At 34.6% G+C, this 17,651-nt stretch overlaps 1 protein-coding gene and 1 pseudogene across 2 annotated transcripts; both read left to right on the top strand.

Annotated features, from left to right (window-relative positions):
• Positions 1-631: 631 nt before the first annotated feature.
• Positions 632-1,319, top strand: LOC147558659 (uncharacterized). Its single transcript, XM_086659058.1, has 3 exons — positions 632-672; positions 757-888; positions 1,104-1,319. Exons 1-3 carry the CDS (start codon positions 664-666, stop codon positions 1,317-1,319), a joined length of 357 nt encoding a protein of 118 aa, XP_086515184.1. The 5' UTR covers positions 632-663.
• A 5,191-nt stretch (positions 1,320-6,510) lies between these two features.
• LOC147558658 (subtilisin-like protease SBT4.4) lies at positions 6,511-10,408 on the top strand (annotated as a pseudogene). The gene is made up of 10 exons (XR_015233510.1): positions 6,511-6,729; positions 7,290-7,384; positions 7,520-7,611; positions 7,707-7,953; positions 8,070-8,559; positions 8,658-8,752; positions 8,842-9,063; positions 9,147-9,258; positions 9,529-9,742; positions 9,833-10,408. The product of XR_015233510.1 is annotated as a subtilisin-like protease SBT4.4 (transcript).
• Positions 10,409-17,651: the final 7,243 nt, after the last annotated feature.

The following is a 17,651-nucleotide window of genomic DNA, read 5'->3' as shown; positions in this document are numbered from 1 at the left end:
TTTTACTTTCAAATGAAAGATGAGAAGATAAATAATTTTTTCAAAGAAATCCTGCATCAAGCTTTGTCTCCAATAACCTTAAAAGCCGCAACAATAATTTTGGTATTGATGCCCTTGATTTGCTGAATTTTACTTACAAGGTGAGTATCTTTCAAAATCTTGATTATTTATAGGTTGGAATCATCATATCTCTCAAAGCTCATCCTTTTAAGTGGAGGATGGTATATGTTATGACAGGTTTCTTGGCCTCTTGAACTTATTGCAAACTCAGAGGCCGTTAAGAAGTATAAATTTGTCATTCCCAAATATTTTGTTTTGCTTCTCTACAACTACAAGGGTTGTCCTCAAGTATAGTCCAGATCATTTGATATTTGTGTTGGATTTAGGTGATGGGTTTCTTGTTGAAGGTGAAGCGGGCGAAGTATGTCCTTGACAAAGCTCGTAGGTGGATGTGGAAGGTTTGACATACTTGGACTTTCCCTATGCTTTGCTAGACTTCAAAATTTTGAACTGGCTGGAAGTGGTGATTTCACAATCATTTTTCTGATCATGTGCTTTATTTTGGGAGTTTATTATGCAGGGTAGAGGCAGTTCAGCATCAACCGCAAATGCCACTGGCTGGTGGAGCTCCTCCATTTTGTTGATGCCTTTCATCAGTATGTCATGGACAGGGTAAAAATAAAATAAAAAATCGTCTCTATACTCTACTTGACAAGAAAATTTTTCAATCTAATCTTTCTCGGACTGGATATACAGGTTTTTCACAGTGCATGGATTGAACTCTGTGAAGGTATGGCATCTGCTGGTTCGCTTGATGAAGTTATAGAAGTTCATGAGGCCTACCTATCGTCTATTCAGCATCAGTGCTTTGTGGTTCCCGATAAGTTTGTAAGTTGAAGCTTTTTTTCTTTTCTTTCAGAGCTTCAAGTCTATTCTAAGGTTTGACCTTTTGCAGAGACCATCTGTTTATCGACTCAAGCATTGATAAAAAGAAAACAGTCTTGATAGTGGTAACTCACTGAAACATTCCTAAAAAAAACTCACTGCAACATTCCTAAAAAAAAACTCACTGAAACATGTTACTGGTGTGTCTCGAAATGCAGTGGGCGTTGATTGCAAGTCGGGTCAAGAGTATCCTTAGATTGGCTCTCGAATTCTATTCCATACAGCAGACACTTAGTAGTGGTGGAGCAGCTCTTGCTATCAAAGCTAGATGTGAAATAGAAGTGGATCGAATTGAGAAACAGTTTGATGATTGCATTGCCTTCTTCTCAGAGTATTCTTCTACTTCCTTGTTTTTGTTCGGCTTATTTACGTAAAACGTATCTTCATTCTTTCGAACGAACGCATGATATGATCGGCTAAAACCTTTATCATAATATCCATACTTCTTCCTGGTTTGGAGAGGAGAGATGGGAGAATCAGATAGAAGAAAAGGGTTAAGGGGGTTCCAATTCTAAGGCACTTTTGTGGGGAATATGTTTGCAGTTTAATCTTGACTCGTGCATATACTTTGTTGTTACAAAAAGTGCAAACTTAACTAAGTGCATCGACAGAAGCAACTTCGTCATGCACACATCGTTAGACATTCTTTCACAACTATTTCTACATGTCCGATAATAGGAACTTGATCACTTTGCAGCTTTTAGTTTCATTTTCATGCATAACTTACATTTTTCTGTTGACTGTGTTTAGGTACTATCCTTCAAGCTCAATGTGGGGCACTTTCCTCATTTGGCTGATTTGATCACTAGAATTAACTACAACTATTTCTACATGTCCGATAATGGGAACTTGCTTACAGTCCCTGGATCTGAAACCACTGGCTCAAAGCTAGGGAAGGGCTTTCCTATCAAAACAAGCTAATGCGAAGAATCAGGTTCTGCTACAAGCTATTGAAATCCTTGCTCTAGCAGGAAATGAAGCAATCCGGGATCACTAGAGCAAGTTCCTCACATTCTATGGCTCAGATTTGACGAATACGTCGCTACTTTGTGGGCGTTACGCGAAGGTAGTCAGTAACTTTTTGCCAGGAATGAGTATGGTTAACATGGTTGACAGAAATCTGACTCCACTTATCGCCGTTTCTTGTGAAGGTCAGGTCAACCATGGTGTCGCGAGGGAGTCTTACATATGTGCCGTGGTTTGGTTGTTTGTCGACACCATTATATAACGGATGTTGTGTACTTTATGTTGGACCTATCCCTGTTCAGTGAGGCCTATTTAGTTGTTTGTTATCCTGAGTTTTTGTTTTATGAGAAAGATCTGAAGACTCATTGAAATCATATACTCTCAAGCTGTAACAATGAAATTTCTTATTTCTTTGATATTGTCACATTTGATAAGGACAAATGTAAGTATTGAATGAATGCATCAAGCAAAAACCCTTAGAATCATGCACGTGGAACGAAGAGTTTGAGAAGAAAAAACTACAGATTCAGAGTAATATGTCCCTTGTTCAACTCTCACACTTTCAGATTAGGGTTGTTGGAGTCTCTCACTTGGACCTTTTCCTGTGGAACACCCAGATAGGGTTAGCCCTGTCTTTCTTCCTCAGGACTCTATACAGATTATAGTCCTTTTATCTGAAGGAGTAATAGAGAAGAATAGCTTTAACAGAAGAAGCTCTTCCAAGTTCAAAGGCTACCACTCTTTCTGTACCAATTACTAACACCCTTTCCTCTGTTTTCCTTCCATGATATTTTATCTCGCGATTTCCTTTTTCCTTCCGTTCGCGATCTGTCAGTTATGGAATCAGTTGTAAGCTTTGCTTCTTATATGCTCTTAAAGTTCACAAATTTCAGCTTCATTTTTTTTGAATAACTTGATTGAATTTATTACTAGTTGGGTGGCGAATCTCACTTTGCTTGAGCGGTGACATGTATATCTCTTCTATTGAGAGACCATAGTCGGAACCTTTCCATTTTAAAAAGAAAAAGTTGGTTCGAACTTGGGTTGCTTGGAATTGTTGATGCATAATTTAATTAGATTCAGCATTAAAAGCAATACATCTTAAATTTGGAAAAATTAACACTAATTTTTATTTGATATTCATATCGAGTCAAGTAGTGATCTTGTTCTAAAGAAGTGAGCGTTGAAAGTGTCTTGAATATGGTTGCCGTAGTCTTACAAAGGCTTCTTATCAATGTAAAGTGTGTATCCCATTTTTCAGTTTTGAAGGGAGAGTTAGAGGCGGCTGAGTGCTAGGATTTTAGTGAGTAATATTAAAACTCTTGAGAAATATTTGTATCTTGTTCTTCACTCAGTAGTGAAAATTATCGTGCCTCCATAGAGTAGATCTCACCAACAAGACCACGTAAATTTCTTGCGTTTTTTGTGGTTGTTTACTTTCGTTATTAATTTCTTGCGTCGCCTGGTCTTGGTCATAACATGGAGTGATTGTAGGTATTTAACCTAGAACTTGTCCTTTAGTAATGTTAAAACACACAAAGTTAAAATTGGCAAAGGTCTCAATCTTTAAATTTCTAAGATGATTTGTGTTTTATCTTCTACTAATCCTGGTTGGGCTATTAACCATGAGTATAGGGGAAGTGGGAACTAAGCTCCCACAAGCAAACAATATTATGAGTAGGCCTTACCTTCTATCCTATACAAATATGATTCAAACACGTTTTCGCAGTCCTTGAAGCATTCGGCTGGAAACCTAGCTGGTGCAACCTTGTACTAGTTTCTATTTTGTCCTTTGTAAATTTACTTGGGTATTTGTAACGTAAATTTCTGCAGGAGCTTTCGTCGATGAGTTTATATCACTTTCCATTGTTAAATCTTTGTGACACTTCGATTTTGAGGAGAAGAAAACCGATTCCATCTTTGATTTTTGTGAATGCTTTGCCAGAGCTCTTGAGCTTTAATGTTTAATCTTGTAGACAAGAGCTTCCATCCATGGATTACGAAGATGATAAGAACCACAATTCAAATTTCACAAGTTATGTTTTTCGCAAGATCCCGAGATCCTACCAACTTGAACTAAACAATGCTACAAGTTCCATCTCATAGAGTCATAGTACAGGTCAAGATAGTCTTACGAAACTATTAACCAAGTTCCAGAACTGGAAAGAATCCTTCACTGCATTGTCGGTACGTTTACTATCTAAACGAACTATTTCTTCAAAAATGATGCTCTGGCCAGTGGGTTTCCCGAGCCAATCCGGCGGCTGACGTGGCGCGGCCACCCTCGGGCAGAGCATCTCACGGGCCGGGAAACCTACTGGGCAGAGCATCATTTTTGTTAGTCATATGTATTGAGCTTTATCGTATTTCATATAGCTACCTAAAACGTTTGTTGATTTATTTCTGAGTAAGAATGTTCTTTGACAATCTTAACTTAGCATAACTAATATTAGAAGATGTTCTCTTTTCTACAGGAAACAATTCTATCTGTATAAACATTGTATTATAGACGGATTGATATAGACAAATGCCCTGAATACCTCAGATATATACAAATATGGATTGATGCCTATTGCCTGAATACCTCAAAATTATAACTCGGGTAATTATCGACAATGAAAACGATGAAAATGACAGATTGATTCGTGATAAACCGATATTTGTCTTTTCCAATTAATATATGTCATATGTGTGTCCAAGGCTCCACGCTATCATAATCTTTAAAGAACCAACTCACATGAAAGGTAAGCTCAATATATGTGAGGAGTTGCTTTCCTTGGCCTATTATGTAGTTATACAACTCATCTTAATTGCTATGTACAATTACATATTACCATTAAAGGTTACACGCTCGAGTTTTCCACGGGGAACCCACCACGATTGTCCATTAACATGTAGAGAAAGAGGAAAATTTTAAGTTTAAGAAATTGATGGGAAAACTTAAGTTAGTGGAAGTAATTAAAGTGAAAGACGACATCAAACAGATGAAAAATGACAATAATGAAGTAATTTTGTTGAGATATCGAAGTTGGGTGTTATCATGTGTTGGTTTTCTTTGAGGGATAGCATGGTTAGGTACTTTGAACTTCTACCATGGTTTATACATTGCTGCTTAGCCTAATCACGTATGATCCTGGTAAAATTATTAGGTCATGTTTCTTTCTTCTTCTCACTATGTGAATCTGACTCGTCCGTTCAACAGAAAAAAAAAAATCCGACTCGTCTGATTCAGATGACCTAAAAATTATCACAAATCAACCAGTTAGACAATCAGAAAACAAGTGTTGAACTTTGATTTAGGTCTATTCAGATTTGACTTGGGGAAAAAAAGAAACACACTATCTATGTTTATGAAGACCCAACCCAAAACTAAACTAATGAAAGCTAAGTTGATAGGCCCGAGATGTAATTTTCTTGATCATTAGAGTTAACCGAGTACTCGTATTCTATTTTGACTACTCTAACACTGATAGCATGGATCCGTCTTTCGAACTTAGAACTACCAATAGTTCTATTTTTCAATCACTACTTGACGTAATCACCTATGGTCCTACAAACATTCTAGGTTATTTTTTGTATCTTCTCACTCTGTGAATTTGATTCGTACGATTCCGATGGACTAAGAATCATCCCAAATCAACCACGGAGACAAGTCAAAGAATAAAATTATGTTGTTATTTGAATCTACTCAGATTTGACTTGGAAAAAAGAAACGGACACTACATATCCAACTCAATACAATAAGTTGAGAGACCCAAAATATAATAATGTTGGTAACTAGATCAATCGACATACTCATTGTCTACTATGGACTATCCTCACCCTCATAAGATCGCGTAGTATGGCGGTGTCTCTCGTTCCTCAGTCTTACTATAATAACCATGTTTACCTTTTTTGGCTTGTCTAACCAGTTACTTGTCATTTGTTGATCCCATCTAATCACCTAAAGAGTATTTCATCAACATCTACTTACAAAATTTAAATTTCTTGACGTGTCTTCATTGAGTTTTTATTAACAATATATAATGGAATATAAAGTTTTCTAGACAACTAGGTAGAACTATTTATACCACATAAAATTTTCTTATTATCTCCTTGAATGACATGACAAGATAAAAGATTCTTAACAAAAAAAAACAAGATAAAAGATGTCAAGAAATAGAAAATGACGTTAGGCATTATTTTTTGGACGTTACGATCGAACTATAGGGATGTAAAACCTCCACTACTTGTTGCATTTACTTTTGCACCATTTATATCATCTGTTTTGATGTTAAGAATTGAATAGTTGCAAAAATATGTAATAGTCTAGTCATAGCATGGTTAGTATTATTGCTAAGATTATTATTATAGTGGGATAGGTGTATAAAAACGATTTTTCTAACAAGTGTCCTGCGTCATAAATCACAATTGTTTTTTTATCTTTTTCCATTAAGGAAATCTTGGATTACTCTAAGAATTGCTTTTAACTTCTTCAAAACGAAACAATCAATTTACAGAGTTTACATGTGCTTGTGGTGTACATATTAGGAAAACGCGTATTAATAAAAAACAATTAACTTTTCATATTTAGCCATCAACAAAAAATTATACGAACGGAGTCTTAAAATCACCACATATACTAAAAACATCATCCTAAATTAATTCTCCAATCTCCTATTTAAACACCTGTGGGGAATCATAGTTTTTCATTAGAGTCGAGAAATGGCCTTTTACAATTTGAGTTCATCTCCTTTCCGTGTTAGCATTTTCTCCATTTTCTTTCTGGCGATTTTAACTTTTGCTGCTTCCGATGCTGGTGTTAACGAGGATAGAAATGTATGTTCTCATATCTAGTTAATGTTTGATTAGGGTTGCATTTTCTCTCATTTACAAAAATTATTCAATTACCATAAAAAGTGTTACTCAACTACAATTTCCAAATGATTTTTCTTTGAATTTTTATAGTTTTTCGTTTTTAAAGAATTTATACAAGTCAAAATAGCATTGTTATTTTCAAATTAGCGATGTGAAATCTACCAAATCTCTTATTTGGGTTCTCCCTCCCCTGTCTTTTTTTGTAGAATTCGAATCATTTATAACATACTTTTGTTCAATTTGTTGTCTTACGACTCAAAACCTATTACAATGAGTAAAATGACCTGAAAAATTATATTATGACTATTAGATTGTTATTTTCTTATGTGGTAATAGTCCCACCATTAATACATAAATTCACATCTATTTCTTTTGTATCCACAAAAAAAACACAACCAAGCACTACCATATTTTAAAATTTTAATTTTTTTTAACTTTGAATTTCTAGTCCACATGTTGAAAGCTTGTGTCTTATATTTCTTTAACTTCGATTTTCACGATGGTGTGGATGACCCATGCAGATATATATCGTGTACATGGGTGGACTTCCAGCTGAGACGGAATATTCTCCAACATCTCATCACGAGAGTATTCTAGAAGAAGTTATCGGCGAAAGGTAGTATTGATTAAACAATAATTTTCCTCAAAAATTAGACAGGCAAAAATTGCTTGTCTCACATTATGCAGAACATGAGTTCTTTTAATAGCTTAATTTACATTACTTAAAATTATATTCATGGTTATTGTACAGCTTGTTGGAAGATGTCATGGTATATAGCTACAAAAGAAGTTTCAATGGATTTGCAGCGAAGCTTACTGAACAAGAAGTTCGCAAGCTTTATGGTAATTAGCGAATAACCCGATTTGATATGTTTATTGAGTCAAATAATTTTTTTTGGTGAAATACAAAATAACTTATGTATTCAATATGTGCACAGGAAGGAAAGACATAGTGTCTATATTTCCTAATCGAAAACTACAACTTCATACAACAAGATCGTGGGACTTTCTAGGATTCGTAGAAACTGTAGAACGGGCTTCTACTACTGAGAGTGATATCATTGTTGGAGTATTAGATACAGGAATTTGGCCAGAGTCAGAAAGTTTCAATGATGCTGGATTCGGGCCTCCACCAGAAAAATGGAAGGGTATTTGTAAAGGTGGCGAAAATTTCACTTGCAACAAGTAATTTTCCTACTCATTTCTTTCGTTGTCAGGAAATTATAAGAAATGTGTTTTGTATTCTATCCGAACGTAGATATATACATAACAATTTATGTCTATTTGTGTTGTACATTCAGCAAGATCATCGGGGCTCGGTATTATCAAGATGACGACAGTGCGAGGGATTTCGAAGGACATGGTACTCATACTGCATCAACTGCAGCAGGCAACATAGTGAAGGATGTGAGTTTCTATGAAATAGCCAAAGGAAATGCTAGAGGTGCTGTGCCATCTGCAAGAATTGCTGTTTATAAGGTCTGTTCAGACTTAGGTTGCAACAGCGCCAGCATCTTGGCTGGCTTTGATGACGCAGTTGCCGATGGGGTCGACATGCTTTCAGTCTCGTTAGGTTCACGTGATCCCCAGGAATTTGATAAAGATCCTATTGCCATCGGTGCTTTTCATGCAATTCAAAAAGGAATTCTCACATCGAATTCAGCAGGTAACAGCGGCCCCTGGCAGAAATCTGTGACTAGCAATGCACCTTGGATGTTAACTGTGGGAGCGACGGGAACAGATCGTAAGATCATCGACAAGGTTGTTCTTGGAAATGGGAAGACATTCGTGGTATACTTTCTCGATTCCTGTAGTTTTACGTTGTGTTTCAATTTTGAATGGAATGTTAGTGTATTCACTTATTCATTGACCTTGTTGCTCTTGTTCAGGGTAATGTTATTAATGGCTTCCTATTAAATGGAACTAGATTTCCTATTTTGTATGGGAAAAATGTCTCGACTAATTGTTCCTTTGAACAAGCTCGGTAAATTTTGATACTTTAGCTTTTACAATTACTAGAGTATAAAGATAAGAAATTCGAGTTTTATTTATTCGTCTTGTTTCAAATTTCAGGTTTTGTTACTACTCTTGCCTCGATGAAAATTTAGTTAAGGACAAGATTGTGATATGTGAATCATATGACCGAGGGGAGGAAGCTTTAAGAGCGAATGCATTAGGAACTATCCTGATTGCTGAAAGTCGATTTTCCGATCTTTCATTCATTTACCCCTTACCGGCGACTCTTTTAAATACTACGGTCGGCAAAAGTGTCTTCTCGTACTTCAACTCAACCAAGTAAGCTTACAAAAGTATCCAAAGATAATGATTGTTTGTGCTTCAAACTATTAGTTCTCTAACTCATGCATTTCAACTAACAGAAAACCTGTGGGAACTATTCTCAAATCGGAGTCAATAAAAAATTCCAAAGCTCCATTAGTTGCTTCATTCTCTTCTCGTGGACCGAACAGCATCTTACCAGATATTGTAAAGGTATCACTTATTTTATGTGAAGTAGTTTTTGTTTTCCATCGGGATCTAATATGCGGTTCAAGAGTTTGAATTGACTCCTAGATTTCAAAATGTTTATTTTTGTCTAACTTCTAATGTCTGATTCGGGTCGATTCTAGGTTTACTTAGTTGACTCAGATGATTAAGATTCAGAATAGGAAGAATAAGACGATGAGAACCATACAAATAACACCCGAGTTAGCTTTATTAGCTTCTCTAATACTTACTTATTTGTCATGTATTATATAACAGCCAGATATCAGTGCCCCAGGAATTGAAATACTTGCTGCATTCTCACCTAAAGGTAACCCATCAAATGTACCCGGCGATAAAAGGTCTGTAAAGTATAGCGTATTGTCAGGGACGTCGATGTCATGCCCCCATGCAACAGGAGCAGCAGCTTATGTTAAATCTTTCCATCCTTACTGGTCTCCTTCTGCTATTAAATCTGCTCTTATGACTACTGGTAATTTCAACTAAGTCTATCATGCTTTTACTTCTTTTTGTACCCTCCCATCACTTAGTTCATTTACTAATTTGTTCCTGTTATCTATAGCTTTTCCTATGAATGGTACCAAGGGTAATGCAAGTGTGTTTGATTTTGGAGCGGGTAACATAAACCCGGTAAAAGCGATAAATCCTGGTTTGGTGTATGACTTGGTATTATATCAATATGCTTTGTGATATTGGTTACAGTGGAAGCAAAGTTAAGCTCATAACTAACCATACTTGTCCTGAAAATCAAACTGCCAACGGAACTGCAAGAGATCTAAATTATCCTTCATTTGGTGCAAAAGTTAAAGAGGGAGAGTCCATTAAGATCAAATTCCCAAGAACGGTAACAAATGTTGGCGATGCAAAATCGACATACAAGGGGACCATCACTTCGGATGATAGGATTATGGTGACTGTTGAGCCTAGTGTTCTGTCTTTTGAGTCTGTAAGTGAGAAGAAGTCTTTTGTATTGAATGTTGAAGGAGATGGATTACAGAAAGAAGAAATCGCGACAGCAATACTTCTCTGGTCAGATGGGGTTCATATTGTGAGAAGTCCTATTGTTGTTTATACATCCAACTAGTTATCTACTTATGATCAGATAATAATAATACAAGTTTTCTATTTGTCTTAATAATCCTTCTGCCTTCTGATATTTCCTATTTCTTTTTTTGTCTTCTATCTTGTTCCACTTTATTGTTTTTTAATCATTGACTTCAATCCATACACCAGATCCACTCTTAAGGTGTTTTCAGAGTGAAGTAAGAATACAAATATGACCTACTGTAAACAATGGAATGGTTGGGCTATTAAACATGAGTGCAGGGGGAGTGGGAACTGAGCTCCCACAAGCAAACAATGGAGTGGTGATTGGGCTACACTTGAAAGCTTTTCTATGGTTTTGATTTTTTCAATTAGGGCCATGGAATATTATGAGGAGGCCTTACCCTCTATCCTATATACAAATATAATTCAAACACCTTTTCGCGCTCATTAACCCATTCGTCTGGAAACCTAGCGTCCGCAACCGTGTACTAGTTTCTATTTTGTCCTTCTGTAAATTTAGTTAGTAACCCAATAATGTAAACTTCTTTATTGATCTGTTTGAGCTTTTTTCGATGAGTTTATATCACTTTCCATTGTTAAATCTTCGTGATACTTCGATTTTGAGGAGAAGAAGATCGAATCCATCTTTCACTTTTTGTGAATGCTTTGCCAGAGCTCTTGAGCTTTTAGCGCGCCATGGATTAGAAAGATGATAAGAACAACAATTAAAATTAAAGGATAAAAGTTATGTTCTTCGCAAGAGCTCGAGATCTTACCAACTTGAAAGAAACGATGCTACAAGTTCCATCTCGTAGTACAACTTGATAGTCATAGAAAAAACTTAACCGAGTTCCCAAAACTGGGAATAATCCGTTACTACGTTGTCGGTACGTTTACTATCTAAGCGAATTCGTTCTTATCTATATATGTTGGTTAAGAAACTTGTCTTTTTTAGTTCATCTATATCTGCATATTAGTCATATGTATTGAGCTTTCTTGTATTTCATATAACTAACTAAAACATTTGTCTCGATTTATTTCGAGTAAGAATGTTTCTTTGACAATCTTAGCATATATTATAAGATGTTCTCTTTTCTTTAGGAGATGTTGTGAGTTTGGGTATAGAACTACTAACTTAGAGTTATATTATAGGAGAAACCAAATCTATTTGTATAAACTTTGTACTATAGGTGGATTGATTAGACTATACCCCTGAATACCTCAGACATATACAAAAATAGATTGATGCCTGAATACCTCATAAAATTGTAACTTGGGTAATCATCCACAATGAAAATGATGAAAAAGGAAAATTTGATCCGTGATAAACCGATATTTGTCTCTTTCAAATAATATATGTGTGTGTGTGTCCAGGGCTCCAAGCTATCATTATCTTAAAAGATCCAACTCACATGAAACTTAATGAACTTAACCTTTTACTTTCCAGTTTTTCTCTCTTCATATTTACGACTCTTTTCCAAGAGACATAGAAAGTGAAAGCCGACAACCAACGTTAGACAAATGAAAGATGAGAAGACAAATGTTAGTCTGACTTGAGTCTAGTCATTTGTCTAGAAAAAAAAGAAACACTACCTATGTTTATGAAGCCCCAACTCAAAATTAATTAACCATAAGTTGATAGGCCCAAGATATAATATTCTTGATCATTAGAGTTAGCAGAGTACTCATTGTCTATTTGGACTACTCTGACACTGATAGCATGGTTAAGTCTTTTGAACTTAGGACACACTACAAAAATGAATGTTATTACCGACGGCATTACACCGTTGGCAATGCAAAAGTTATCGTCGGTAACAGCCGACGGAGAGAAATAGTCGGCCAAAAGTGCGTTGGCAAACTATTGCCGACGAGAGTGGCGACGGAAACCCAGCCGTCGGCAGGTCTATTTCCGTCGGTTTTGTGATTTCTCTTACCGACGGCTATTGGCACCAAGTTTCTCCTGCTTTTTCGACAACTTCTTTGTTTTGTCGACGGTCATAATGCGTCGCTATAACTTTTGCTGACGATATAATTTTTGTTAATTTAAATAAACACAAATCTATATCCATTGTTGCATGTGGTGATCCATAAACTGCAGCAACATAGTGAATAATAACCTGCTATTTTATCGTAAATATGAATTTCAGAATAGATTTATAACACATAACTCCAAAGATAAATTTATAAAATTCTACATTTTCATAAACTAAATATAACTAGCAACATCAAAATCATTTGCATTTCATAGATCTCCATTCTTTAAAAATTTTATTTTTTTCGTCCGAAATTTCAATCCCTAGAAAGAAAAAGAAATAACACATATGTTAGTATGAGTGACTTAAAAATTAGTTTGATTAAAAGTCATTCCAATAAAAAAAGTTTAGAAGTAAAACAATGCAAATTTTGGTGGGTTTTTTATCTCGTCGCTCTGTGCATCTGACTCGCGCTATTTAGATAGACTAAAAATCATCCAAAACCAGCCACTGAGACAAGTCAGACAAAAGAAATGATATTGATCTCTGATACGAGTCTTGACTTGGAAAAAAAGACAAACATTTCATATGTTTGTGAAGATCCACTGAAAACTAATTAACTATAAGTTGATAAGTCATAAGCCCGAGTCACAATAATTCCGATCATTAGTATAAACAGCGTACTCACGACTACCCTCACACGCTGAAGAATAATTGGGTCGTTTCGTATGGTGGTGTCTCTCATTCCTCTGTTCTAACTAAATTTATCATTATAACCTCTTAATTGTCTTTCCTCATCTAATCAATTACGTGTCTCTATTGAGTTTCTATCAACAATATTTAATGGAGTATAAAGTTTTCTTGACAGCTACGTAGAACTATTTATACCACATAAAGTTTTCTTATTATCTCATTGAATGACATAACAAGATAAAAGATGTCAAGAACTAGAAAGGACCTACATATATTTGAGCTGGAATTTCTCTTCTCACTAAACATTTGTTGTTATCAATCCAAATAACAATTAGCTGGAGTTCGACCTAGACTTCGAACTAACTTCACTTGTGAGCATAAAGGATTGAGATATTGACGGACATTTGAAGTCTTCAAATCTTTATCGATATTTACTGATAATGAGAGTTTTTCATAGATATTTTCATGTATTTATTTTCAAAATATTTTGTAACTCAGGACAAAAATACTTGTGGACAATCTACTATTACTTTGTCAATTCTTAAAATATGTTGTTGAATGTTTTAGACTCAATGCACCTATACACAATTCATTGTCGTTGGTAATGCTTTTGTTAATAAGCAACATTACTCTTACTCAAGCATAATACTCTCTGAGGAAATTTTATAGAGAATGTCCAAACATGTTAAAGGCAATGTGTTTTTCACTCGAGACTTAGTCAAAATAGGTTGACTGAGTACGGTTAAAGGCAATCCCCAAATTTGAAGGTGTTTATCACCCACTTTTTTTTTTTTTTGCATTCCAATCAAATGTAACCGGCCGACAATATCCAACTAGCGACTTACATTTTTTTCTCTTCCTCCTTCTCTTCTCTCTCTCTCTCTCTCTCTAAAATCCCCTTCGTAAACAGGAACCCTGGCGAAGGGGGAGCACAACAAGGGTTTCCAAATCGGAACTCTTGAAGGAGGATTTCTGATCTGGAAACCTAATTTCTAAGCAATATGATTATCGAGCTCGATAGGAATTATCTATAGGAAGTTAAGTGTCAAATGTGTAAGCCTTGGCAATAATATCTCGCGAAGAATTCTGAGATTTGATCCAAACCTCACCTCAGAAACAAAGAGATCCGACATAGATTTAACACCACCCTATACATAATATATAGCGGATCCAGGATTCGGCATTGACAATTAGCAAAATTAGATTTAATGAAGCGAAAAACTCATAATTCAGATCTTAAGAACCCTTCAGACAGTATGATCAAGATCCAAACCTAAAACGGTCATCCCATAAATGTAATAATGGTGTGTTGGGATGAAGGAATCATGAATCCGCGGATTCATGAGTCATTCGGATTCATGATTCCACGAATTCATGAATTCAAGTAGTATTTTTTGGTTTGTTTGGCAACTAATAAGAATCCAATGTTTTATTTTTATTTGAGTATTTTTAAACGCTTATTTAAAAAATATTAAAGAAACCTTGTTCTCGAAACTCGTTTTTTCAACTATCGTTTCATTCGAGAACCCTCCGGTTTCTTCATAATTATTTTTTTCGAGAATCATTTTTCCAATTTTTTTAGTACACAAATTTTTTTAGGAAATAGTTTTTCCCAAAAGTTGTTTTTTCCTCGAAAACCTTTTTCTCGAAAAAAAAAAACATTTTTTTCTTGAAAAACATTTTTTCAGTAACCGAGATTTAATGAAATTTTTTCACGAAAATCTCTTTTTTCCTGAAAAAAAAAACAATTGGGGAAAAACGGTCTTCATGAAATAAAAAAGTTTTCAGGAAATTTCACTTATCGAAAAAAAAACGATTTCCGGTAAAAAAACAAGGGTTTGGAGAAAAAAATTGTTTTCGGGAAAAAAAGTTACTTGGGGAAGAATCGATTTTCGGGGGAAAAAACGGTTGTCAGAAAAATCGGGCGTTGGGAAAAAAATGATTTTGGGGGGGGGGGGGGGGAGGGGGAAAACATTTTATGGAAAAAAGGATTTTTGGAAAAACAAATATTTTTAAAATAATTCTTTTGGAAAAACAAATATTTTTAAAATAATTATTTTGTAAAAAGAAATATTTTTTGTTGATTTTAAGTTTGAAATATAAGTTTATTAATCCAATATCCTAGCAAATATTGGGGGGTAGGGGGAGATTTTGATCCAATACAATTTTTTGGAATTAGGAATCTTTAGGATTCAAGAGTCCTCAAATTCTTTGTAGCCAAATAAATCAAGAATTCTTGATTCCTAACAAATATCACTTTTAATACGAACCATACTTAGGAATCCTGCAACCAAACACATGTACACCACAAATGTATTTGTTCTTATAGAGATCCATGAAGTAAACTAGTTGACCCACAATAATGGTAACACAACCCAATTACGTAGTAAAAAATTGTAATAGGGATTGTTTTTAACAATATTGGGTATTGCCCACAAAATACCCTACTCTGGAAGTTTATACTTTTGATGCAGTTTGCACAAGTTACATACTTCCATCCATGATTTCTTTTAAATCCAAAAATGATCAATTTATGCATATTTCCTTGATATGAATTAGAATTACATTCTTTTTTCGAGATAATTAGGATTGCATTAGTAGTTAGTCTTGCGTTAGGCATATAAAATACCTACCGGAACCACAAACATTGCGAAGTTCAACCACTCTATAGCCTACAGAAAACGAAAGACTTCCTCTTTTAACATCAGTCCTGAATTTTTGGTGAGCAAAGCGAGCTAAATTTGGTGGCTCTCTCACCAAATTGGATTAAAAAGCACGCCATATTTATGTCATGTTGTGTATTAATTCCAGTATTTCTTCCTCACCTTTTCAATACTTGGTTGATGATCCACATATTTTTTTATATCTTGACTTGAGTCTGTAAGATGATGAATATTATTTTTCAGTCCAGAACGTGTGAAATTTATTTTTTGAAACAAACAAAACAAAATAGAAAGAGATTTACAAATGTTGTGTTTTGTTAAGGGAACACAATTAGAGACTACGAATTTGAGAAATCTAATGGTTTAGGTTGTGATTTTAAATTGAGGATAATCACAATACCAGAAATATGATAATGAATATTTTTTATTTTCTTTTCTATTTTTTGTATTTTAGGCGGTTATAGTGTATTAAAATATGGTGGTTTTGGATTGTCTTTTTTTTTTTGTTCTATGTATGATATCCAATTAGATATAGAATATTTTTGTTCTTTAAACAAATGTTCGAAATATAGCAATTCTAAAATTTTAATTCGTGTAGAAATATTAAAAAAACAAAATCTTCTTACAAATTTAAAGTGCAAAACAATCTTACATACAGAAGTGGAAACAAAAGTTCAAGTTGGGGAGATTCACTTAATGAGGTAACCTTGACGAAATTAAAAAAAAAATGAGATAATCTTGACGAAGATGCCAACATATAATGTATAAGTACTTGGTGACTCTCCAAAAGTTCACTTTCTTTACAAACATTTATTTAAGGAAAATTTGGTTAAAATTCCTTAGTGTTTTTGTGTCGGTGAAAAAAGATCAATCAACTTTTTTCTTAAATACTTTTGTTATTTGCAACTGCTTATTGAAAAAAATGTTAGGTTTTCAACTAAATAAAATACAAATATTGTAATTGTTACAAATACAAATGTTGAGTTGTAACCAAACATAATATAACTTATTTTTTTTTTTAACTTAAAAATTTAAAATTAGACCTTCGGCCCACCCAATATCATGTTTAGTTAATTGCTAATTTTGATTAGATCTCTAAAACAACGATTCAATTTCAATAGCAACAAATCCAATCGGTTCTACACTTTTGCTCATGTCCTATCCAATGAAATATTTTAAATAAGAAATTGATGATCCAATTATTGGTTATTAGTTGACTAAATCAAGAAAAGACCAAAACGAGTCAACCTGTGATAGTCAATCAGGGAGGTGAATCGAGCTCTACTACTCAATTCCTTCCCTGGGGGTGTGTACGAGTATCCAAGACGCCACAACCTGCCTTGAGTTTAAATATATTCAAGTTTGCCTAAAATTTTAAAGATGTGGGGGAGGTTTGAGAAAGTGGGGTCGAACACTTTAATCCCGAAATATAAGGTGATAGATGTGTATTTGATACTTTCCCAAGCTGAGTCCGAATCAGATCCAAGATACGAGACAAAAAATATTAACAATATCTAAGTTACTCGGGACACAAGAGTCCCGCAGAAGAAACTTTTCTTATGGAATTTTCAGGATCGACATCATAATCTATCTAAATTCCAAATATATTCAAACGAGGACCTCCTAGCGACTACGAAATAGTAGTTTTATCGTAAGTCGGTGGATCTTTCTTCAGCGCCTCATCACTATCACACATCTACAGTCGTTAAACGAGCCTATAAAAAACAACAGTTTCACTCTAAACGGGCAAGTAAGCAATCAATCAAAGGTTCAAACTCAAGTTTGAGGCGTTTAATTCTGTAATTACAAGAATCCTTTACTTACTTCAACATCAGAGAGATTTTCAAGTTCTTTGTAGGTTTTGTCCCGGAATCATACGAAACAGTTTGAAGTTTAGAAGCAACAATTTTCTTTTCGTGAATGATAAGCTCTTACACATTATAAAAACTAATTAGTTAAAAAAGTAATTCAGTTATCAATTGAGTTCCACAAAGATCAAACAAAA

This window comes from Eschscholzia californica, unplaced genomic scaffold, assembly GCF_041429995.1.
Source record: "Eschscholzia californica isolate CP2 unplaced genomic scaffold, dmEscCali1.0.p SCAF_2, whole genome shotgun sequence".
In the NCBI taxonomy this organism is placed as follows: domain Eukaryota; kingdom Viridiplantae; phylum Streptophyta; class Magnoliopsida; order Ranunculales; family Papaveraceae; genus Eschscholzia; species Eschscholzia californica.
This window is presented reverse-complemented; position numbering and strand designations above follow the sequence as displayed.